Raw genomic sequence first — 24,170 nt, 5'->3', positions numbered from 1 at the left:
CATGCCCATCTCTGACATCATTCAGCAAAGGCAGTAATGCAGAATAGCAAGTGGTGTGGGTTTCATAAGTTCAATTAAATTTGTTGATGAAATTCTCTACTTCACTTTCTAATGTGCAGCACACACCAAGCTAATTTATCCCTTTGCGTTAACCTTCCATGTTCTGAGTGTTATCATCAATTGAAATGTGTAATTGTACTTATAAAAAGGCATCTCACTGAGAACAGAACTCAACTGTGTTAATCAACAATCCAATTTAATTCATAAAAAAGGATATCTTGGGTTGCATGACTGTCTTAAGTGATGAACAAATTAATGAACAAGTAGAAGTGCTGAAATATTTTTATTCATTAAAAAACGAAAGGTGGAATTAAATCAAGTCTCACCCAAATCTTGTACACTCAGTTTGTCAGCATTTAGCCAGAGGTTTAATGCAGGTGGATCTCGTGCCTGTGTGGGCAGCATACAAGGGTGTGTTGTCAGCAATCTGATTTTCAGAGTGAGCAGCCAGGCTTGCCGATTTAATGGACAAGTAGTACAATACCCAGAACTAGATTAGCGAGCAGGAGTCCTGTGCCCAACGTCAGGATGACAAAGAGGAATGAGGGACAAAGTTTTGGCCATTGAACACTCTCCAACAGGGCAGCCAAGATCCACTGCCCATCCAGAGCGAAGCATGGGACTGCATTCAAAAGGCCCAGTGCCCCTGACAGCGACACCACATATCTAGATGACATGTGGTTAAGAAGGCACAGTATACACAGCCCGAAACCTGTGGAATGAACAACCATCCTGGAGGTTTCACATATGATATCAAAGGTGGTACTCAAGAACACCCTCTCTCCACCCCCTTCCATGTCTCTCTGTAGAAAGCATAACAGCAAAAGACCTTGTAGATGGTTTACACCATTAACTATAATAGAATACTAGGCTCATAATAGCCTTTATTTGAATGGTATAACCTCCTTCATCACACAACACTTAGCATTTGGAGGAGCACCCATGGGAGCAACCCATGGGGTTGGTGTCACATGGGGTTGTGAGATTTCTCTCCAGAAATGACCCGGTGACTGCAGAGTAAAAAGCTCTGCCACTAGATGGCGCCGCCGGCATCGAGTGTATTCCAGGAACGTACTTCCCCAAAGGTCATCGGCTGTGTCACTGAAGTCAAGTACTGCGTTATCTCGTGTCGGTCTGTATGTGTATTCAACAAGCCTTAGAAACTGGAGAAAACTATTCGTGTTACCCAAGAGTATCACACAATGTTTTATACAAAAACCAAACTGACAGGTATCAGGCCTTCACACCCGACCTCACTATCTTCCACTATAACTGTACCTTTTCCAAAAATAAGTAATACTGCAGTTGTAAAATAAAATTTTATATACTTTTTTACATACCCCCAAATTTATGGTGCATCTTATAAAAATGACATATTTGCAACTAAAGAAAAAAAAACAACTCTTAACAGACCAGTGCACTATTACCATGCTGTTGCACCCTGAGGATATCCCACACTGAATCAAAAGTTTTCAGGTTGGTAATAAATAAAAAAAATGAGTTGAGGTTGCTTTCCCAACAACTCACCATTTCCATGTTAATTATTATTAACTTTCCATGTTAATAAAACACAGGCATAGTGTGGCATACTCAAACATGAAAGGACAAGGATTGAATGGGGAAAAAAAAATTGTTGGAAGGGAGAAGGGGAGGGGGAGGGTGAGCCAAGGGTAGATGTGTTTATAAAAAATTCTCAAATGCAATGTAGCAAATCATTTAAAGGCAACATGAAATAACGTGCTCCAGAGGCAGCACCATATCAGCCAGTAAAATGAACCGCTGAGCAAAAAGCCATGCATCACATAAAGTTTGGGAGGTTGGAAGATGGGAGAGTGTTTAATTGGTCATGAAGAGTTTGTTGCAAAGGCGAATGTTTACTCACAATTCTAGACAATTCTACATTTTTTGTAAACCATTAATTAACCGATAGGCCGATGTGTCAAGTTCCTGAATACAAAGAGGTTGAAGCATTTATCGTGCTTCACTGAAGCATTTATAAACATTTTTTTTCAAAATAATACCTCAAAAATGTTTTCTGAACCAACTACCTCGAGTTTCTGCTTGTGGCTTGTGAACATTTGGTTTGGGTGGTTTAGCGTTCCCATCTGAAAGCATCGCCCGTAATTCTGGGATCACAGATTCAAATGCAATACATGTCGATCTGTCCGTTGTCAACTACTGTCCTTGTAATTAATGTAAAATTACACTGAAATCTCTGAACACCATAGTCTTGCATGAGCTATGTGCAAGCTCCACTCTGAGCCTAAGTTCACAGCTTAAATAAATAAATAAAATTATTCAACCCCTGAGTAGAGATCCAGCTGTGAGGATACTTGAGGAAGGTTTCCAAGAAAGGAGGCAGTCCACAAGGCAGGAGAAGAAATCTGGGAATGTAGCTGCTCACAGAAACTGCACAGAGTAATAAAAAAAATTTTTTAAAGCCAAAATCATTTAGTACATCTCTCAGCTACTGACCTGAAGGAATATCTAGCATCATGAGGGAGATTGATAATGTTGAACACCTGTGTGATAAAGATGTACAGGATCACCAACAAAAAGCACAGGCTTAGTAGGTGGCCGGTACAAGATAAGCAGGCGGGCAGGTTTGACCAAGGTAGCTTGAAGACAAATCGATGGGCCAAGAAGTGCTGGACAGTCCGCATGGGTATGGCAAGGATGTTCACCAGCCATTTCCAAGGCTTTTCGCACGGGTAGGCAAGCATACTGAGCACATACACAGAGAGTGATGTATGATCGAATTATATTTTCACTTAATGGCACAAACAGCATTTCTCAGACAGTTAATCTCTTACACAAATTTGCAGCACACATTATTCTGATGTTCTGTTTTTCAGAACATGCCAATGGCTGATATCAAGTACAATCCCATTATATACCATATTGTTCAGCCTAAAAGTCGATGTGGAGTACAACTCAAATTGGCTATTTTTACCGTTTTTCTTTCCTTCATTCATATACAAGTCCATTTGGAGTATGTACTGGATAAAACAAAGCAAAATCAACCAGCTGCACAGTACATCTCTTACACCTCCCAAAACACAGGAGTACCTTGGCTGCAACTTCCCCTCCACTCCCACCTCACATTTGTCGAGTGTGTTGTCCCGTCCTCCCAACAACGACGACTCCATCTACAGCCCTCTCTCAGATGACATGGACCAACTTTTAATCACTCATCCCAACTCCGACTTCCTCACATGTGGTGACTTTAAAGGTCATCACGCTAATTGGCTGGGTGTTGGTACCTCTCTTACCAGCCATGGCACTTATGCAAAGGACTTCTGTGACTCCATGGGTCTAACTCAATCTGTGAATTTTCCCACCCAGATGTCTCCCATTGGCAAATCTTCCCTTCTGGATTTGGTGATGACAAACTTCCCCACCAATGTTTCTTGCTCTTCCTCTGCCCCAACTGGCTCATTTGATCATATGCTTGTGAAGGTCAACATCTCTCTGGCCATTCTCAGAGAACAGCCTCAGTGCTGACGAGTCTAGCAGTTCACTCAGACATATTGGCAGGGACTGAAAGCAGCCATCACACTTTGGGACTTTTCTCCTATATCTACTGCCCCATCCCTGATATCAATTTAGCCTGGAAATTCTTCCACAGACACCTGCTCTCTCTCTTATGCAAAGATTCATTCCATCACGTTTTTAGTTATATACATATATATATATATATATATATATATATATATATATATATATATATATATATATATATATATATATATATATATATATCACTCTCTCTTTTTTGTTTTTCTCTCTCTTTTTCTTTTTTCTTTTCTCTCTCTTTCTCTTTCTCTCTCTTTCTTTTCTTTTTTTCCCTGTCTCTCTCTTTTTTCTTTCTCTTTCCTTCTCTCTCTCTCTCTCTCTCTCTCTCTCTCTCTCTGAACCCATCCTTCCCTATCATACTCAACTGCTCCTCATTCTATATCTTCTGCACCTTCGAAGGTGGAGAAGTTTCTGGCAACCCTCGAATGACTGCAACTGGAAAGGACAGTATCAGCTCACTCATCTTAAAAACCTGCTGTGATGCTCTTGCACTTCCTCTCTGCCTTTTTTCACCATCATTTACCCCAGGTCATCTTCCATCTGCTTGGAAATTAGCCAACATCACAGCATTGCACAAAAAAGTGCAAAACAGATCCCCTTATCTACAGATCAATTCACTTTCTTCCAATCATCAGCAAGATCATGGAATGCCTCATCACAGTTGACATAAAATCATTATTTTTCTCCAACAGCCTCATCTCAAGCTGTCAATTTGGATTCATACCTGGTCACTCTACCTTGGACATGCTGCTTCTACTCTCCCAATAATGGATGGAAGCCCTTAATATCAGACATGACATCAAGGACGTCTCTCTGGACATATCTCAAGCTGTTGATACAGTCTGACATCCTGCCTTGCTCTCCAAACTGTCTGCCTATGGAATCAAAGGACAACTCCACTCTTGGATTACTGACTCGTAGCAAAGTGTGGCTCTCAACGGAACCCTTTCTTCTCCTCTCTCTGTCAAGGCTGGAGTACAACAAGGCAGAGTTCTAGGCCCCATCTTATTCCTAATCTTCATCAATGATCTCACTGACTCTCTGCAAAATCCTCTATCTCTTGGCTGATGACTCCACTCTCCACTTTGACATCAGCAGGCTCTTCCCTCTCTTCAGACATAAACAAAATCACAAACTGGTCAAATATTTGGAATATGTCTTTCAATCTTGAGAAATATACTGTATCTTTATCTCTCTATCTCTATCACTCTATCTGAAAGGACCACACTGAAAACCCTCCCATATACTTTCTCAACAACCGTCTCAAAGAGGTTCAGTCACTCAAACTCTTGGGTCTCACTCTCAGCCATGATCTCTCTTGGGCAAGCCAAATTTCAAAGTTGGACTCCAAAACCAGACACCAACTGGGCATCCTCCATCGTGCAAAGTCCTTCGTTGGCTCACCTGAGCTCCTATCCACCAACAAGGCTTTCATCCGCAGCTTCATGGAGTACTGCTCTCCCCTTTGGGCTGGCTCCCCTGCCTCACATCTTCCTTGGCTTGATGCCATGGAAACCAAGGCCTTCAAAATAATTGGAATCTCTTGCAATGAAGCTGTCTATGGGCCTATCACTTCACCATTTCTGACAGTTCGATGATCTCTGTGTCTTCTTCCACCTCATTTCTGGTTTTGCACCCTCTGTCTTCTCTGTGCTATGTCCGCCACCCCCACCCCCAAGGTATCTGCAGGACGCACACAGTCCACCAGCAACACGATCCTAGTGAAACTGCCTAAATCCAGAAGCATCACCTCCACTCATTTATTCCTCTTTTTTCCTGCCTGTGGAACCATTCTCCACACTCTCTTCAATGTCATTCTTCCCTCCAGATCTTCAAGACAGCTTATCACCACCATCTCAAGTCATCCCCCATCCAAAATCATGATCTTTTCTACACCCATTAAACCACCATGCACCCCTCCCAAAATTTTACTTTCAGTATGTGACAAGGACGATCCATAGTGCCACCCTTTGAGTTCTCCCTTACCCCTCATCATAACCTGCATCCCTTGTTTGTCCATCTCCTTCTACTATCTCCGACCACCCTGTTGTCGGTGTTTTCCCTTTCTCCTGCTGTTTTTTTCCCCCTTTCTCCCTTTGTTGTGTTGTGTCCTGATCTGTTCTTCCATGGGTCTAGACCATATATGAAAAGAAAAAAAAACTACGGTAGTTAGAAAAACTCAAGTCAGTCAGAACAACAGAGGTGTTGTTAATTCCTCCCTGACACAAGGCATCGCTGCCAATGGTACTTCCAGGGTCATAAATATTAATGAGCTGTTTGTGGATATCAATTGAATTACTTTGTGAGATGACCTTTTGGATAAATTAGGAGTGTAAATAGATTCCTCCAACTTATCTTCAATGTTTGTCCACCCTGGTTACCGTTCTTTCTGTATTTCAGTCTGTCTATCTGTCTGTCTGTTTGTGTACAGGATATCTCAAAATGTTATGGACGGATCCGGATGAAATTTTGTGGACAGGTTCGGTGTGTGACAAGGACGAACTGATTAGATTTTGTTGAAGATCCGCATCCGGATCCGACTACGATAATTTTTAAAGTGATTCTTCATCATTGAGAGATAGGGCCAAAAACGATATAGTACTGTATCGCATGATATTTCAAAAATGTACTGGGCCCAATATGTTCTCTTGCATCAGGCATTACGTGGCAGAGGTATGCGCTCTACCAAGTGCCCTTCTAGTTTTACAGCTGCGATTAGCCTTCTTGATTTTCTTGGTAGTCCACAACATATCCTTTGCTCAACGCCTGTCCTGAATGCATCTCACATATTGATTGGATAATATTGGATGCATCAGTGAACGGATTAACGCTAATTGCTCACCCCAATCGGCAAAGGTTCTGGACAATGTTTTCTGTCCAGTACAGTGTACAACATTTTTAAGTTCAAAATTTTAAGTACACTTTTCCTCTCAAAACAAGATTCGTATTCATGACGATATTAGCATTTTCCCGAATCTCTGATCGCACCATCTCACGGCATCTCGGTGACAACTCCACTCGGATTTGCCCACTCCACTCCACACGGCCTGGCCCATTCGACAGCTCAATCGGAGATTTCTCGATTCCAGATTTGACACGTGACTTACCCGGAAGCCTGATTAAGGCAAGAAGAGCACCGTATCACTCCAGGCTTACCTCCCCTTTGCCTTCCCAGCCCACAACCCTTCACTCCACACCTGCCTATTCCTCCCTGTAACCACTCCACATCTGCAACTCTCCCATCCTGATAAGCAATCTCAGCCCTACATTTTAGTGAGTACCCCTGTAACTGTTCATTTAGTTGTCCATTTCATTTGTGTTCTTTATTTATTTGATTAATATTTGTCTCTTACATGTAGTTCTGTGAGGGTAAAGTTAAGTTAGAGTGACTGACAATGTGCCCTGAGAATGCATCCCCCCTATTATAACATTACATCTGTGGGAATATCTTATCTGCTTAATGTCACACTTTCTAGGAACGCATTCATGACGTTGTGGTAACTTGCTGTCGTGTGTTTTAAATTAACAATTATACAATTTATTCCAGAAAATATCACACTTTGCAAATTTTTTTCATTTATGCAATTCAATGTCTGAAACCATAAATAAGTCGATTTTATGACTACAGTACAAGTCGAGGCCCGGAATTTTTGGAAAAAAGTGTCGACAGATTATGCCAAAAAATACGGTAGCAGAACAATCCCATAACAAACTTAAAGTGCAACCTCAGTCCTGCAACATTTGTCATTATGCTTATATGCTATTCAAATGCATCACATTCAAAACTTCATTTTTTTCAAACGAATTCAAAACGTATTTCGTATTTCAAACGTTTTTTTCAAAACTTCACATCTTCAAAACGAAACTTCATTTTGCAAAAACAATGACATTACCTACTAATGAACGCACGTGTGAAAGCAGTTTCATGGAAGGCGTTTTAGATCCCAATGTTTGCATTCTACATCAAACGATAATGAAAATGAACTTATGTACATCAAAAACACAGCATTATTTGAATCTGCAAAACTTTGGGGTTTTGATAATAATGTGTGAGATTGAAGTTGCTGTTTGTTTGTTTTTCTTCTCCTCAAAATAATAATCTAATTAATAGCCAAAGAAAATTACCAAATTAATAACGATATAACTAGCAGTACTGTGTATGAGAAGGGCAACATGAAAAATTGGACATATATCTATATATATTTGTGGTTTTTGGATTTTGGGAAGTCCTACAAAGATACTCATATCCAGGGTGATTTTTTTTTCTTTGGGAACCATAAATAATTCCCACACACCAAAAATGATATCAGTTAGGAACCTAATATTTTGCAAAAATGTCGCCTAATGTTACGGAAAGACGTGACATGATTCACACAATTGATTACCTTAAATTAAGTGCTGAGAGTGTCCACCACCATGTTGCAGACACAAATTAATTCTTTGCAGCATGCTTTCCGACATGGTTTTCTGACAAAAAGTGTAGCATTTTGGGGAATATTGCTGATTGTATCACTGATTATTGCTTTTAATTTATCAAGAGTGCATGGATTTGTAGCATACACTATGTCGTTCAAATATCCCCACAAAAAAGAAATCTGGGGATCGAAGTGGCCAAAATGACTTGGACACTACACGGTCACCAGAGTAGCCTAAGTTCATTCATGCTGCATCACGAAGTGTGACTCGTGGCACCATCTGCTGAAACCATCCTTGATTGATTTAGTCTTCTGTAAGGTGCCCAAGAAACTCATGGATTGTTGATGTTGCGTTTTGAGTTTACCATTTCTGAAAAGAAAATTGAGCCAATAATTCTTTGCTGACTTACATCCCACCAAACACCAATTTTCGCAGAATGCAATGGCCTTCCATGCATTGCATTAGGTTGTTCACTTAGCCAAAAATAAGTGTTTTGTGAATTTACATGCCCAGAAAGATGAAACCATGCTTCATCTGTTAAAAAGAAACAAAAAAAAAAACATAACATTCAAAACATTGTCTTGTTCTCTTACCATCCCCTGGAGCCACTCACAGTGGGCTACACATTTCTCTTTACCCAACTCCAGCAACTGATGCACTAAATTAATTTTGTAGGGATAAAGTTTGAGTGTCTTGACCATCTCCACACTGAGGTTTATCTGAATCTTTTGCAGTGACTGGCTTCATCCTCTGTAAGCTTGACTTTCCACCTTCTCATGGTTTGTGTATTTATGCAAAGGCCTCTCCACCACTTGGCTGTGAGGTCTCCCTTGAGGGTACGACACAAGAGTTTATGTGCTTTCGCCTTGCACTTTTGCATTCCACTGGCTACCTATATTTTTTGTATCGCTCTAGGAGTGTCCATCATCGCCTAATGCTTCAGTCACATTTGGCTCGGCAGCCGAAGGGTCTAAAAAATATATGGCCACTAGCAATTATAGGGCGGCCGCAGTATTTCCACGGTCACACAATGTAGCAGTCACATATGTTTCTATTTTTCGGGTTTCCCAACCTTGACCGAACCCAGTACCTGCAGAGCCTAGCAGCCGCATGGCTGAGGAAGTCACTATTGCAAGGCTTCTTATTATTATTCTTCTTCCTCCTCTTCCTCTTCTTCTTCCATTTTTCTTCACGCGGCGGCCTGATTCAGCATTATCTTGCAAAACAAGTAATCTATAATCATGTACGTTTTTCTCCTCATTGATAATTAATTAGTTTGGCGAAATGCGACCCAGAAACGCTAAAAATGTTATCGGACAAAAAATTAACGGACATTATTGGACTAAAAAAATCAAGTTATCGGAAGTTAACTGGTCCGATAACGATAAATGGAAGTTAACTTCCGATAAAAAAAGTAAACTTCGATAATTATCTGTTATCGGATTATCGCTTTTGTGCCCAACACTGGTGGCAAACACCTATACTCCGATCTCTAGCGGTAGTGCACGGTCGACGCAGACTGCCACGGAGGCCGTACGTAGGACGCACGGCAGGCATAGGGGAACCGTGCGTCGACCCTGCGTTGCCCACAGGTAGTCACACAGACTGCAAGGCCACCATACGTTGAACACAAGGACGCCTTAGGACTACCCCACGGCGACCGTGGAAATAGTGCGGCCGCCGTAATTTTTTGGGGGTTGGCAAAATTCATTTTTCATTGATAAGAGCCTACGGCAGCCACACGAAAATGCAAGCCCACCGTACGCCCTACGTACGGTCGACGTGGAACACATCAACGTCATGGCTACGGCTTGTCGAATTGCTACGGCAACGTGGACATGAAAAAAGTTATAACTCCGTGCTATAATTCCACGGCGACCCATACGGCCTGTAAAAGATAGCCATACGGCGTAGGGCCACCCTGAGGCCACCTCAGAAACTTTGCGGCCACCGCACGTTTCTGTCAATTCAAGGGGGGGTACGGCCGCCGTATCCTAGCCGTAGAGCAAATGTGACTCATGCTGAATTGTGCTATTTTCAACGTTATCACTGATAGCATTAATATGGCGCTGTCTCGACATCCAACTGCGAACATTATGGTCTTTGGAGACTTTAATAACCATCACAAAGAATGGTTAGTTCACTCTTAGCATAAATGCTCCTTTGCCGTGTAGCATGACCTTACTCAGATCATTTCAGCCCCGACTCAAATTCCTGATAACAGGTATCTTCCTAATCTATTTTTGTGCTCAATCCTGGGGATTGTTCTGCAAGAAAAATCCCCCCCCCCTTCCACCATTGAGAAACTCTGATGATGCCAACATCGAAGTTCAGGTTTCTTACTCCTCACTATGAACTGTTGTTCATCCTGTCCATCGAACTCTCTTCCAATATAGCAAGGCTGACTGGGATGCCTTGCGTTCTTTTCTTGCCGATGTTCACTGGAACTACTGAGTGGATTCGTGTTGGTATGGACCTCTTTATCCTCCTCGGACCGACCGCGTTAAACCACACTCTCAGCCATGGTTCACTCCAGCTTGTTCTGCTGCCATCACACATCACAATCACCTTTTCAATCAGTATCATTATGTTGGCTTGAGTGAGGCACATCACTTGTTTCACCTTGCAAGCAACCACTGTAAACAAGTATTAGAGAATGCAAGAATCTGTTTCTGTTTCTATCTCAAATAAATGGCTGTGTTCCAAAGATTTTTGGAGAATTGCTGATAGCATTCAGAACTGTAATCTATCATCGATTCCTGCCCTCTTCAATGGCGCTGAAGTGGTTACTTCCCCTGTTGGTAAAGTCAACCTCTTCAGTGAGCATTTTGCTGCAACTCCACATAGGAAGACCACGGACAACCATTGGCTATTTGTCCTTTCTGACTTGACACCATGCTTTCCACTATCATCACACTCAGAAGCTTGGTGTTTACCACTGAATTAACACCAGGTGGGGTTGACTCAGCCTGTCATCCTTCTGAGGTCGGAAAAATGAGTGCCAATTTGTTGATATCCTGCGTCGGAGTAGTGACCCATCCAGAATTGTGCCCAATAGCCAAGGAGACTGCTGAGGCAGCATCAACACTCTGCACAGAGTATGGTCACAATGGATGGATGGTATAGGGGCACAGCATCAGTGGCATAGTCATGCCCCAACAAAATGATAGCTACCCGGCAGCCAAGACGCACTACTCAAGAAGAACAATCACACCCAGGAAAGTTGCTAAGATTATTCAAGGGCTGACAATCTCAAAATCGATTAGACCACATTGAATCGCTGCAATTGCTTTGAAGATATGTTCACCTGAACTCTCTTCTGTTCTCTCAAAATTGTATCACTTGTGTCTGTCAAAGTCTGTGTTTCCACCGAGCTGGAAGCAGGCTTCTGCAGTCCCTGTCATTAAAGGCTCTCGTGAAAAATCTGATCCTTCCAACTATCGGCCTATTAGCTTCCTACCCATTACAAGCAAAGTGTTTGAATCCTTGGTCAAACGATAACTCATGACTTATCTGGAAACTCACAACCTCCTAACTGATGTCCAGTATGGCTTTCGACATTCAAGGTCTATTGGTGATGTTCTATTCCTAATCACTGAACATGTGAATAGGGCTTTGGATCATTGTGGAGAAGCCAGGGTTGTTGCTCTCAACATCTCAAAGTCTTCTGACAAAGTCTGGCAAAACGGCCTCATCCATAAGCTAAAAGCATATGGCATCTCTGGAAAATTGCTCGATACAATTTATGACTTCCTTGCAAATCGTCAACTCTCTATGTACATGAGGGACAGTCGTCCTCTGTCCATGATACGAATACTGGTGTTCCTCAGGGGTATGTATTGGATCCTATATTGTTCTTGTTATGTATCAATGATCTGCCTGATTGTATTATTTCTCAATTAAGCATTGAGGCAGATGACTCAACACTGTATACTACCTACCCAGGAACCTTGTCTCCTTCCTGTGTCCATGCCAATAGCACTCTCAACTAGAGGGGGAGCACTCGGGAGAGTGCAAAACCTCCGCCGCCAATACTGCTGGGTCACTCAAGTGAACCTTATATCTTATTCATTAAATATGTCAACAGTGCTGACAGTTATAGTTCTTTTCTCCATTTTTTTTTGGGGGGGGGGGGGGTTGGAAATCACTTAAAACATGTAGAAATGCAAAAAAGAAGAAATCGAAATTTTGTTGAAAAAAGAATTGCAAATTTTTTTTTCTCTCACAACAATTTTTTTTTGGGGGGGGGTTGGAAATCACTTAAAACATGTAGAAATGCAAAAAAAAAACATTTTTTTTTCTCTAACAATTTTTTTTTGGGGGGGGACCAAGTCCAAAATCTAATGGCATGATCCTTGGACCATACCTAACCCCCCCCCCCCAACCAAGTTTCGTCGAAATCCGTCGAGGAGTTTTTCCGTAATACTGTTCACAAACAAACAAACAAACAAACAGAAAGGGGTGAAAACAGTAACCTCCGATCTTCGATGGCGGAGGTTAATCAGGACTTAGAGAGTGTGACTAACCGGGGAAAACACTGGCTTGTTACTGTCAACCATAAAAGACCCACTTCTTTTCTGTGTCTAGTTCAAGATCAATCACCTTGTTTTCCAACCCTGTTTTGGATTCTTCACCTTTGCAGGAACTTCCTATTACCCATCTGCTTGGATTGGATATCAGCTCAAACCTCAGCTGGGAAAATTACATCTCTGGTGTAGCTAAAAGAGCCTCCCAGCACCTTGGCTGCTTATTTAGTGCTCAGCAACACCTTCCTCAAGTTGCTATGCTCCATCTATACAAGGCCACTATATGACCTGTCATGGAGTGTCATTGCCAGATTTGGGCTGGTGCTTTGGCCTGTCACCCATCTCTCCTTGACAGAATCCAGCGACATGCTGCCATTCTGGTGGGACAGGAGTTGGCATCATCCCTGGAACCTCTCAGTCTGCCGCTCTGTTGCTTATTTCAGCCTTTTCTAGAAATATTACCACATAATATGCTCTGAGGGTCTCTCACAGGTTGTTCCACCTGAGCATACTTTCAGTTGCTCTGCACATTTGGCAGTTTCTTCCCATCCATTCACTGTATCTGTCTCGAGGAGTAAGACCGAGAGGTATTCTTCCAGTTTTTTACCCCGCACTGCATCACTTTGGAACAATTTACCTGCATCCTGCTTCCCCCTCAATCCCAACCTGCCTCAATTCAAGAGGAATTGTTAATAGATTTCTCCTTTCAGTTTAGTATCTATACTTTCCTTTGTGTAGCCCCAACCTTGAGTGGTCATTGGCTTTGTGGTCGGTGAAATCTCATAAAAAATAACGAAATAAATAACTAAATAATCAAACAAAACATGCACAGGCACAATTTTGAGGCACCCTCATTAATCCTGGAAAGTTTCAGCTTCCTAAGTTAAATCCTCTCAGAGGACTACATGAAACATACAGCATACATACAACATACTTTCTCTCCATTATATATAGATATACATTTTTAGATGATGTTGGCCTGTACAAAAACACGTTTACATCTTTAAAATTAGGTGAAAACAAAATTTGCAGCAGGTTCTATCAATTAGTTGTGAAAAGTATTTGATGGAACACAAACTTTTTTTATTTTTTCACTACCCTTGGAATAGCAGTGGAAAATTCATTTGTGACATATCAGGAACTGATTATCTCTTCACAAGAGGCCGTCATAGTGAATGAACCGATAGCAAGTCACTACTTCTGTTGCCCATGTGTAATGATAAATTGAACCTGAATTGACGTGTGTTGCCAGCTTCCATCACTTCTTAACTGTGTGTGAAACACCAACTGTGTTCAAACAAAAGTTAAAAAGTAAAAGAACCTACCTGCTTTCCTTGGTTTGTCATCTCTTCACGGCTGTAGCTAAAGCAGAGATCAGAAAGGCTATGATTATCGCAGCACTCGATAATGTCATCAGTCCTCAAATAAACTGCAGCAAAAAAAAAAGTTATTTCAGTTTTCTTCCTATGAGTTTGAAGCTCATGGAAGAGTTAAGTCATGCAAGCATAACTATCGATGTACTAAACTATATTCTAAAAACTAGAAAGTAGAATTTGACACAAATGCATCAATGTTAGATGTCAACTTACCGTTACGTTTCACCTCAATTAAAGGTCACGTGAAAAATTAAAGGTCCCAAGAGAGAGAGAGAGAGAGAGAGAGAGAGAGAGAGAGAGAGAGAGAGAGAGAGAGAGAGAGAGAGAGAGAGAGCACGAGGGAAAGAGAAAAAAACAGACAAGTAGAAGAGAGACTTCTTCTTTGTCATAGCCAGCTTTGTCAAGAAGATCAGATGCTTCTAACTCGAGTTATGGCTTGCAAAATGATTTTCAAATGGAAAATGACTGACCTTTGACCTGTTGAAACTAAAATTGAATTAGTTCAACTTTTTATTAGAGTCCATATATGTGTCAAGTGAGGTTCAAATCTCTTGAGTGGTTCATAAGTTATTGCAGTAACACAGAATTTCAATAAAAGAGCACTTGACCTTCGGCCTTTGACCTTTTGAACCACCCATAATTTAATCAGTTCATCTTTGTATTACAGTCCATAGTTATGCCAGGTTTGGTCAAAATCCCTTCTGCAGTTCAAAAGTTATCGCAATAATGAAAATCTGCTACTTTCAACTAAAGGTCACATGACCTTTCACATTTGACCAAAAATATTATCAGTTCATCTTTATATCAGAGCACATACCTGCACCAAGTTTGGTCAAAATCCCTTTCGTGGTTCACTAGTTCTAGTGGGAAAAATTGATCACGATTGGACGTAAGGACGGACAACCCGAAAACATAATGCCCCTCGCTTCGGTGGCATAAACAGATTATACAAATACGAGGCTTGTGGGGGAACTAAAACACAGAACAGAACAGAACAGAACAGAACAGAACAGAACAGTGTGGAAAGTTAGAAAACAAAACAGCAGGGAAGAGGGACAGATTCATTAGCAAGGAAAGAACATGTGTAAAATGAAAGAGTAACTCTAACCCTATCCATAATTTTGACTCCAGAAATTAACAAGACTTACAAAAGTAAATGCAGTATTGCACTGCAACTTGGTATTTTGCCAACCTGCTTCATCCCTCTGATGATATGAGCCAAAGTACTACAAAAGAGTAGGTTTGTTTGCCGATTCATGGTCTGATTCATGGTCCGATTCGTGTTCAAAATATAACATTCAATATAAATAAGTTGTTCCTCGATCATAAACTGATGATAACTGACAGATGGATGTACAGACAGACATGAACCAATTGCTTAACCCTGCTTTTCACTTCGTGTGCATGGAGTAATAATGGGATGTGATGGAAACGCAGAAATACATTTTGCAAACCTGGACTAAATACCAGCGAGTCAGGTACCTCAATCTACCAAAACTATGGCATGTAAAGATGCGTATAAGACGCCATATAAGAGAGAGGTGGAGGACTGAAAAAACAAAAATATGAGAGAGTAGCATCACAAAAGAGGCAGGAGAAAAGAGGCTACTAACTCTGTAATAGGAGGCAATGGGTCACATTCCTCTGCTAATTTGTGGGAAATGCCTATGATGTTGAAAGTTTTAGATAACAGACCATCCAGGAGTGAGGTGTGAAGCAATGTGGAATCAACTTCTACGTCCTCTACAATTTAATTCTTCCCTCCAGGTCTTCAAGACAGCTGTTCACCACCATCTCAGATCGTCCTCAATCCAAAACCATGACCGTTTTTTACCCTCGATAACCCCACCCAAAACCTTCCTAATTTTCCAGTTTTTCCTCCTTGGAGTTTCCTACTCCATGCATGTGTGTTCTGCGTCCCATTTTTGTCTGTTCAATCCTGATCCGTTCAGTGTACTAGCTCTTCCACATTCCTCGACTATGTATAACAATGAAAATAAAAATGGCACCAACCAAGAGGGGATAGCATAATTCCATTCAGATACAAGGGCCTTTATGTAGCCATAAAGATTTACCAACAAATTACTTGATATAGTCTGCAACTGGCTATGACAGCCAGCTTGGATATATAGTCTGACATAGAAAGGTCATGAGTGATGGTGAGGTCCAAAGGTTTGAGGACCTGAACTTTTTTCGAATGGCTGATCAAGGAAATAGATTGTTTGGTTAATCTGTTAAATCTGTCTGGCAAGAGAAGATGAAAATGTGACACTTTGCTGGATTGAATGGCATGTTCCACATGTGGGCCAGCAACTATTTGGTCCTTTCACGTCTGTCATTGAACATAATGTATAATGGAGGGTTTTCTTCGTCATCAGAAAGGTTACTTACATAGACATGGAACAGTGCCCAAAAAACTGTCTTGGGGAACTCCAGTCTCCACTGGAAGAGTTGATGAAAGGAAACTGTCGAAGAATACTCAATTCCTCTTGAACACTTGAACCATTTATTTAATACATATGCATATGGAGAATCATTGGAGATCCAATAACACAAGCAAGCAACACACTTTATCCTCTGATACTAATAGTACATGGATCCTGAGTGCCTTTTGGTAGCAACTGAGGCTGAAGTTTTGGGGTTCAGGGAAAACATCACTCAGAGCCTTTTTTGCAGTGGCCATTCGGAGGTCAGTTTGAATTCAAAGGGCTGGAGAACAATTTACGATCTGAAGGTGATAATAATTGAAGCAGACATCTGGACATTATTATCTAAACACACATTCCATTAAAGCTAGATTTCAGCTTCCAGCTAGACATTCAGATGCCAATATATAATTATTTATATATGAGAATCCCTTAATATTAATAAGCGAAATAGAATCATAGATAATTCTATTCTACTGAATAAAGACAAAAGACAAGCCGGTAGGCGGCAATGGGTCGCTGAGCATCCGATGACCTTTGACCCCTGATCTGAGTTAATCTAGTACTAAGAACTTACGAAATTGCAATCAAATCGGTTAACCCGTGTAGGAGCAAGGGGGATTTGAATGGTCATTTTGCTCGAAAAATGCACTCATTGACCTTTGACCCCTGACCTAGCCAAGATAGGTCAATATGTCCTGAAGCAAAGTTGTAGTACTCATTGAGTACTATGTACCTATGAACTTTCATTCGTATCGGTTAATCCGTGTAGGAACAAGGGTGCCTTGAATGGTAATTTCGCCCGAAAAATTCATTTATTGACCTTTGACCCCTGACGTACTCGAGATAGGTCATTATGCAAATGAGCAAAATTGTCATACTCATTACGGTCTATGAGCATGTAAAGATTCATTCGATTCGGTTCAACCGTCTTGGAGCTCGTGTACTTTGAATTTTCAGCGGGAATGCTCAATGGCCCTCAGACACGCAAGTTGAGAGGGTTACCATTTGGAAACTATAAGATATAGAAAAAAATGGATGTCATATAGCAGATAGAGAATCACCTTAAGATAATGCATACCAAATCTCATCGAGTTCCATCTCCTGATAACTACTCGGTATCAATTTGAATGAAAAGTACCAAAAATGCGGTTTGATATCGGAAATCCCCAGAGTTTGAGGGGATGCTGTGGGTGAACAAAGATAAAAATCGAAAATCCGGCTCGATGTTTTGTGCACAATGCATTCCAGATGATGAGTGTGAATTTTCATGACCATCTGACCATAACCCTAGGAGGAGTTGCATTTGGCACGAAGGCACTTCCAGCTCTCGCATATTATCGATTTTTGCCCTTTGACCCCTGACCTAAGCAATTTCGGTAAATATGTCCTGAGGCAAAGTTGTAGTACTCATTGCGTGCTATGAACCTGCAAAGTTTCATTCGGATCGATGCACTCATCTGGTCGCTAGGGGGCCTTCAATTTTCACCAATTTTTGGGCATACCCCATTTGTAGGGGTCGCTGCGGGTAAACTATTCCATATATCACAAAAACCAGAATATATTTGGTAGAGCATCACCTGTAGATGATGCATGCCAAATTTCATAAGCTTACGTGGGATAATAGCTTTCGGAATCGATTTCGCGTGAACGGTATCGATTTTCAAGGTTTTCGGCTGTCGCTAGGGGACCAAAGCGTCCCTAGCAACCATCACAATTTCCAAAGCACTAGGTCATAAGATGTACCATAAACATGAGTTTGGTCAAAATTGGTCCACGTTTACGACCAATTAAGCTGATGACAAACGAACAAACATCCAAACAAACAGAAAAAATTACTGACAATAAAGGTCACCTATTTCGGCGACATAATTATTTGGAAGGCCAATCTGTTTTGGGGAAGAAAGGTGTTTTACTTGGCAGACTGGCAACCTTCTAATACAGTGAAGAAATATGAGGCCATATAAACGCAAATGTATAAAATGTATATGAGGCCCTGCGAGGAGGAGTGATGTAAGCAACATTTTTTTTAATGATATGATGATGATAGGCTCGGATGATAGGGGAAGGGTTAAAATAGTGCTATATGGCATTAACTCCAAAATGGCCGGTGTCCCTTACATCACTCCTCCTCGTGGCGCTATATATATATATATATATATATATATATATATATATATATATATATATATATATATATATATATATATATATATATATATATATATATATATATATATATATATATATATATATGTAGTCGTCGACTTCCGATTGATCGGTCGTAAGTCGATTTGGTTGTAAGTTGGCCAACCTTTATTTTTAGCTTTATTTATAGTGTCCAAGCCAATTTATAGTGTCCAAGCCAATTTATAGTGTACATGCCTATGCACTGTATAGGCCTATGCAAAAATTACCCTATGTATATTATACTGTATAATGATATAATAATCATCTGTAAGTCATATTTTATTCACATTTTCTTTGTTCAAGTTGAACACTGCACCACTACAGTACAATTGGTTTAATACTGTATTTGCAAAAACATACAAAAATTACAAAACATGTTATTGGTCACTCGTGCTTGGCTGTGGATCGTCGATATTATCATCTCGGGCAGCGCTCGGGGTAGCCAGAGTTGTTTTTTTCGTCAACATGGTGATCTTTGTCTGAATGGTTTGTTTCTTTTTCTCCTCATGAATTTCACTATACGGACGAAAAACATCGTGTGCCATCTGTTCAATCCTTGCAAGGCATTCAATATTTGGGTGGGCGGTAACACGCGAGCAATGATGGGCACTGGGGCGGAAACTGAGCAGTCTGAGTGGGCGGAGACGCGGAGCATTCTGGTCATAAAGTCGTAAAGTGGTCGTGGTCGTAAAGTCGAACAGCTGTAAGTCGCATAGGTCGTAAGTCGATGACTACCTGTAGATTTATATATATATATATATATATATATATATATATATATATATATATATATATATATATATATATATATATATATATATATATATATATATATATACACATACATACACATAAACAATCTACAGCAGTGCTCACCAAAACAGTCAGGAGGTACGTCTGATGTTTAAATAACGAATGTGGTCATCAATGGTTAGATATTTATCGGTATGCCGTCTTGATGGGGGGAGGGGGGAGGGGAAGAGAGGGAGAGCTATTTCAGGTTCCCACCAGACTCCCCGGAATTGCAGGCCATCGCACACGGATAATTCCGTGACGCGGAGGGTCGTTAACCGACCGTGAACGCCAATAACTCAACCACGTTACTTAGGGTCCTCCGTCTTGTTAATCCGGTTAGCTAAAAATAACCATGTGATCTAATTACCAGGGGACACGCCCTCGGTATGCCTTTTCCGAACTGGATCACTTTACCGGATCAGATGCAGCTGAGCGACACTGCCAAGGACATATCGGCTAAAAGGAACAGATCGTTGGGAATAAAGTCCCGGCTAAGTTAGAATACGTACCATACTGGATCAATGAAAGAACAGGCAAAAACGAGCTGGGAACATTTCTACAAAGGATTTATTAATAAGCAGGCGAGGAAAGTGACACTGTGAATATAGCTTTTATTGTTGTCTGTAGCAGGAATAGGAAGAAATGTGAGAGGTGCGGCAATATACAATCAACTTACAAAAGCAGACACAGAGCAGAGTTATCCCGATATAATTATTGTACAACCTTAACTTAAACGAGGACAGGCGCCAGGACACACACACACACACACACACACACACACACACACACACACACACACACACACACACACACACACACACACACACACACCAATGAAGAGGAGTTAATGAAGACAAAAAGGAGAGGAGATGAGGCTAACGGTCCCTCAATACCTTGCACGATTGCCTGATCGCGCCACCAATACGTTTTGGGGGGGGATGCTCTGCTGGGTGATGCCTCCCTGACAGCTGGTGAGTCGTCTCTTGCTTCCTGGCAATTCGTGCAGCTAGCGTCGGTCCAGAGAATGAGACGTGACCGTCGGCCGTGAAGGGGGGAACTTGGGTGGAGCCAAAGCCCAATGGGCGGAGAGAGAGAGGCGGAGTCAGCAGGCAGATTGGTAAAGAAGGGCAGAGCCAGCAGGCGAATGAGGAGGTTGTCGATCCCAAGCCAGACAGAACGAGCCGACAGGAATGAAGAAAGGAATGATGAACAAGAACGACGCTTGAACAACGACGACTCTGGAATGACACACCAGGAATGACGAGCAGGAATGACACACCAGGAGCGACGATGACTCCCCTTCCACCGCCCCACAACCCATCCTTTTATAGATCCGTTGGTGCATCGTGTGGGCGACTACCCGAAGCGATGTGTCGTCACCCGAATCGGGTGCTCTGTTTGGGGCCCGGCCAGCACACGGGCCGACCGCCATGACTGGAAGCGGCTCCACTTCACTTCTGGTCCACCCGTCATCGTGTGCGCGGGTCCGCCATTAAGCACGCGGCCAGAGCGCGGGTCCGCCCGCCATCGAGCATCATGTTCGCGGTTATCAAAGGTGGTGCCAGCCCTGATCTGTGTCAGGGAATTGAGGGAAAGGATTGGATATAATTATGTATGTAGAGTTGAGTTGAAGAAGAAGATAGATATAATTATTAAATGGAGAAATGGGTTGAAAAGTGTGTGCCGAGTGTGTACTGAAAGTTGCCAGCATTTAGGGTGCCGTTTCTTCCATCTCCTCGGTACATGTTCCATGCAGCGTGGGCATCGTATTGGGTGTGCTTTCTATCCAGTGGGTGGAAATTACTGCTGCATGTGCGTTTGGCAAGCTGTATTTTCTGCAGAGGGGTGTCTGGCATAATGCTTGCTTGGCCTTCGCTGCGGACCCATCGCACAGTGAAGGGCACATGTGGCTGAAATTTACCCCAGGAATAAGAGTAGAAGAGTAGAAAAAAAGAATAGGAGTGAGTGCAGAGATTTAATTAGACCAAGCAATGAAGTTTACACAACGCACTGTCCTGTTGTCCCGCAAGACAAAAGGGAAGGGTCAGTCTGAACGTATATTAATGGAATAACTGTCTCGGATGCGGTTCCTAGAACCGCAACAATCTTCTTCTTCTTCTTTCGGCTGCTCCCGTTAGGGGTCGCCACAGCGGATCATCCGTATGATCCGCATAGTGATTTGGCACATGTTTTACGTCGGATGCCCTTCCTGACGCAACCCTGGTCACCTCTAGCGACACGGGGATATGGTACACCTATTTTAACCAGGGTATACACCGGCCCAGTATACTGGTACTCATTTCGCCGACCTCGAAAGGATGACAGGCTGAGTCAACCCCCTGGTGTATTAATTCAGTGGCCCAACGGGGCTTGAACTCAGGACCTTTTGGATCCCAAGCCACTGCCCTAACCACTGCGCCAACACCAGGCTATATCCTAGAACCGCAACAATATATATATATATATATATATATATATATATATATATATATATATATATATATATATATATATATATATATATATATATATATATTCAAAATAGATACATGTTTGAGTACATAGATGTAATAATAATGTGTTCAAATACATTTCCCATTAAAGGGTTATAACAATACATTGCGCTATATGCTAAAACTTTACCTTGCAAGTTAATTATCAATCAAGCTTAATTGGTTGCATTTTCTTTTTATCATCACACTTAAAACCATTATGCTAATTTTGGAGAAATTTGCATCTGCAATACCATTGAGAGCCAAGCTTTAATTGTGTGCATGGATGAAGTTAGCAAGCCATTAATAAAAGCAGCTTTTGATGCCACAAGCAGAAAGCTTTGTAAGCAAAGTGGGGTGCCAGATGATATCCAAGGCCTGTGATGTGTCCAGAACAGCTCTGACCTCTTGTTTAAGAGTTATGGTCTCCATCTCTGGTTGACAGAGAAGCAGTAGCATGTTCAAAGCTGAGAAGGCCAGCACGGAATCTAAATGATGATCAGAGGTCACATCCAAAAATAGGAAAAACGCCATCAGTTACGATGATAGATGCCATAATTTTGCTTCACATGCCAGAAAGCTAACCGGTATGTCGTTGAATGTGCCTTTTTGCACTCTTATTTTATCTAGGAGTGATGCTGGATGTCTTTCAGGCAGATGTAGCCTAAGAATGTAACCTAATAATTGCTGAAAAATGACAATCGCCAAAGGTGAAAGGGAAGCTGCAGACAGAGCAAGATTTGAGAAGATATGCACCGATACCATCTTGGAAAGTCGTGAAGGCAGAGTTGAAACTGATAAGATTTTTTTCCTCCTGTCTCAAGTGAAAAACAATGTTCAAAAGACAGTGGGAGCAAGGGAGTAGGTGGGGGACAGAAGGATGGATGGGATATGCAAGCTTTGGAATAGGAATACATTTGATAAGAAAAGCAATTATCACTACTCTTTCCACTCTCCATCCCAACCCCTCCCCACTCCCATTTCCCTTTCCCTATTCAATGCATGAATTGAATTTGATGATGAACACATGATCTTGTCCAAAATTTAGAATGGATCATTTGATGATGATGAAATTTAGAATGTCTTCCTATCTCACTTGTCATTCTTCCACCATCAGTATTTGGTCGAGTTGGGATTATAAAATTGGGGTGGAACATACTGAAAAAAAAACAGTGGAAGCACAAATCTATGGCATCAGACATTTTTGTACCTGTGGGAGATAGTGGTACAAGAAACCGGGTAATCAATCTGCCCAGCCTGTTGGTATCGATTTAAGAACCGTAAAGTACAATTCATTAAAAGTCCAAAATTGCTGCACTTTGCTTTTAACCATGAACATATCTTGCTACCTAAGTTTTATGTGGCTGGGGCTGTAATATGCAATTATATTATTTCAAGAATGGTTTTGAATGGTTCCACTCACCTAAAACTTAAACTGCCACTTAAGCCCTACAACATTCTGCTTTTGTCCATTCTCGATTCAAGTACCACTAGAAATGTTTAGGGGCAGCTATGCACATTAAAGTTCCAGCTCTAAACCTTAACTAACTCCATGAGCATTGTCAAATAAAATATGCTTGGAATTCCCAACAGCATGAGCTTTATGAAATACCAGAATAATGCTGCAGTTGAAATGTATATAAATATATTAAGTCACTGATTTACAGAGACTATTTGTGTAATTTTGATAGAACTTCGTTCACCCATTTTGGGACAATAATTGATTTAAGTCCCACTAATCTGATACAATGTCGTTCAAAAAAATTTAAGTACAGTAATGTAATGCGCCTTGCGTAATTTTTAAATACAGTAGCCTGCCATCTGCCAATGTAGAAGCGACAACGTCGCATTACCCGCTAATGGAGAACCGACAACATGGCAAGTGCTCAGTGGATGCCGCATTGCTCTATCTCCCAGTCTCACATGTTTCACTCTGTGGTGAAGTGAACTTAAGTATGTACTTAAATATATCTAATATATACTTAAATGAAGGTTAAGTTAAGCAAGGGTGACCAAAATATATTTTTTTCCCCGACAACGCATCCCCCCATTAAAACACTACACCGTGCAGCTATCAAGGACGTCTCTTCATGGTGGTTGTATCCCCCAATGCATTTGGGGGCCCAAATCTTTCCTGCCGCCCAGATTTGTCAGGGTGCCAATGGGTCCCGATGGACCGGCCCTTTCCGTCTCCCCTCATCTCTTCTTTTCTCTTCTCTTCTCTCTGTAGTGGCCCTGACTTTGTGAAGGCAGGGGTACACCATCCTGGATGTGGGGGATCTTTGGGTCGCTCCTGGGAGATGAAGAAGCTGT

At 41.5% G+C, this 24,170-nt stretch overlaps 1 protein-coding gene across 2 annotated transcripts in view; it reads right to left on the bottom strand.

Annotated features, from left to right (window-relative positions):
* Positions 1-324: 324 nt before the first annotated feature.
* The window catches only part of MBTPS2 (membrane bound transcription factor peptidase, site 2), a 42,870-nt gene continuing 19,024 nt past the window's right edge, over positions 325-24,170 (bottom strand). The window contains exons 8-11 of one of the 2 annotated variants that reach the window (XM_085873871.1): positions 13,904-14,007; positions 2,583-2,784; positions 2,394-2,469; positions 325-1,153 (exon numbers count right to left, since the gene is read on the bottom strand). In XM_085873871.1, the coding sequence (XP_085729997.1) occupies positions 1,147-1,153; positions 2,394-2,469; positions 2,583-2,784; positions 13,904-14,007 (389 nt within the window). In that variant the 3' untranslated portion in view covers positions 325-1,146. The remainder of the gene's footprint in view (positions 1,154-2,393; positions 2,470-2,582; positions 2,785-13,903; positions 14,008-24,170) is intronic. The other variant, XM_085873870.1, reaches the window with a different exon arrangement.

The sequence above is a fragment of the Eptatretus burgeri genome, chromosome 3 (assembly GCF_056783735.1).
Source record: "Eptatretus burgeri isolate ZD-2024b chromosome 3, Ebu_testis_v1, whole genome shotgun sequence".
Classification (NCBI taxonomy): Eukaryota; Metazoa; Chordata; class Myxini; order Myxiniformes; family Myxinidae; genus Eptatretus; species Eptatretus burgeri.
Note: the sequence above shows the minus strand (reverse complement) of the source record. Positions and strands in the feature narration are given on the sequence as shown.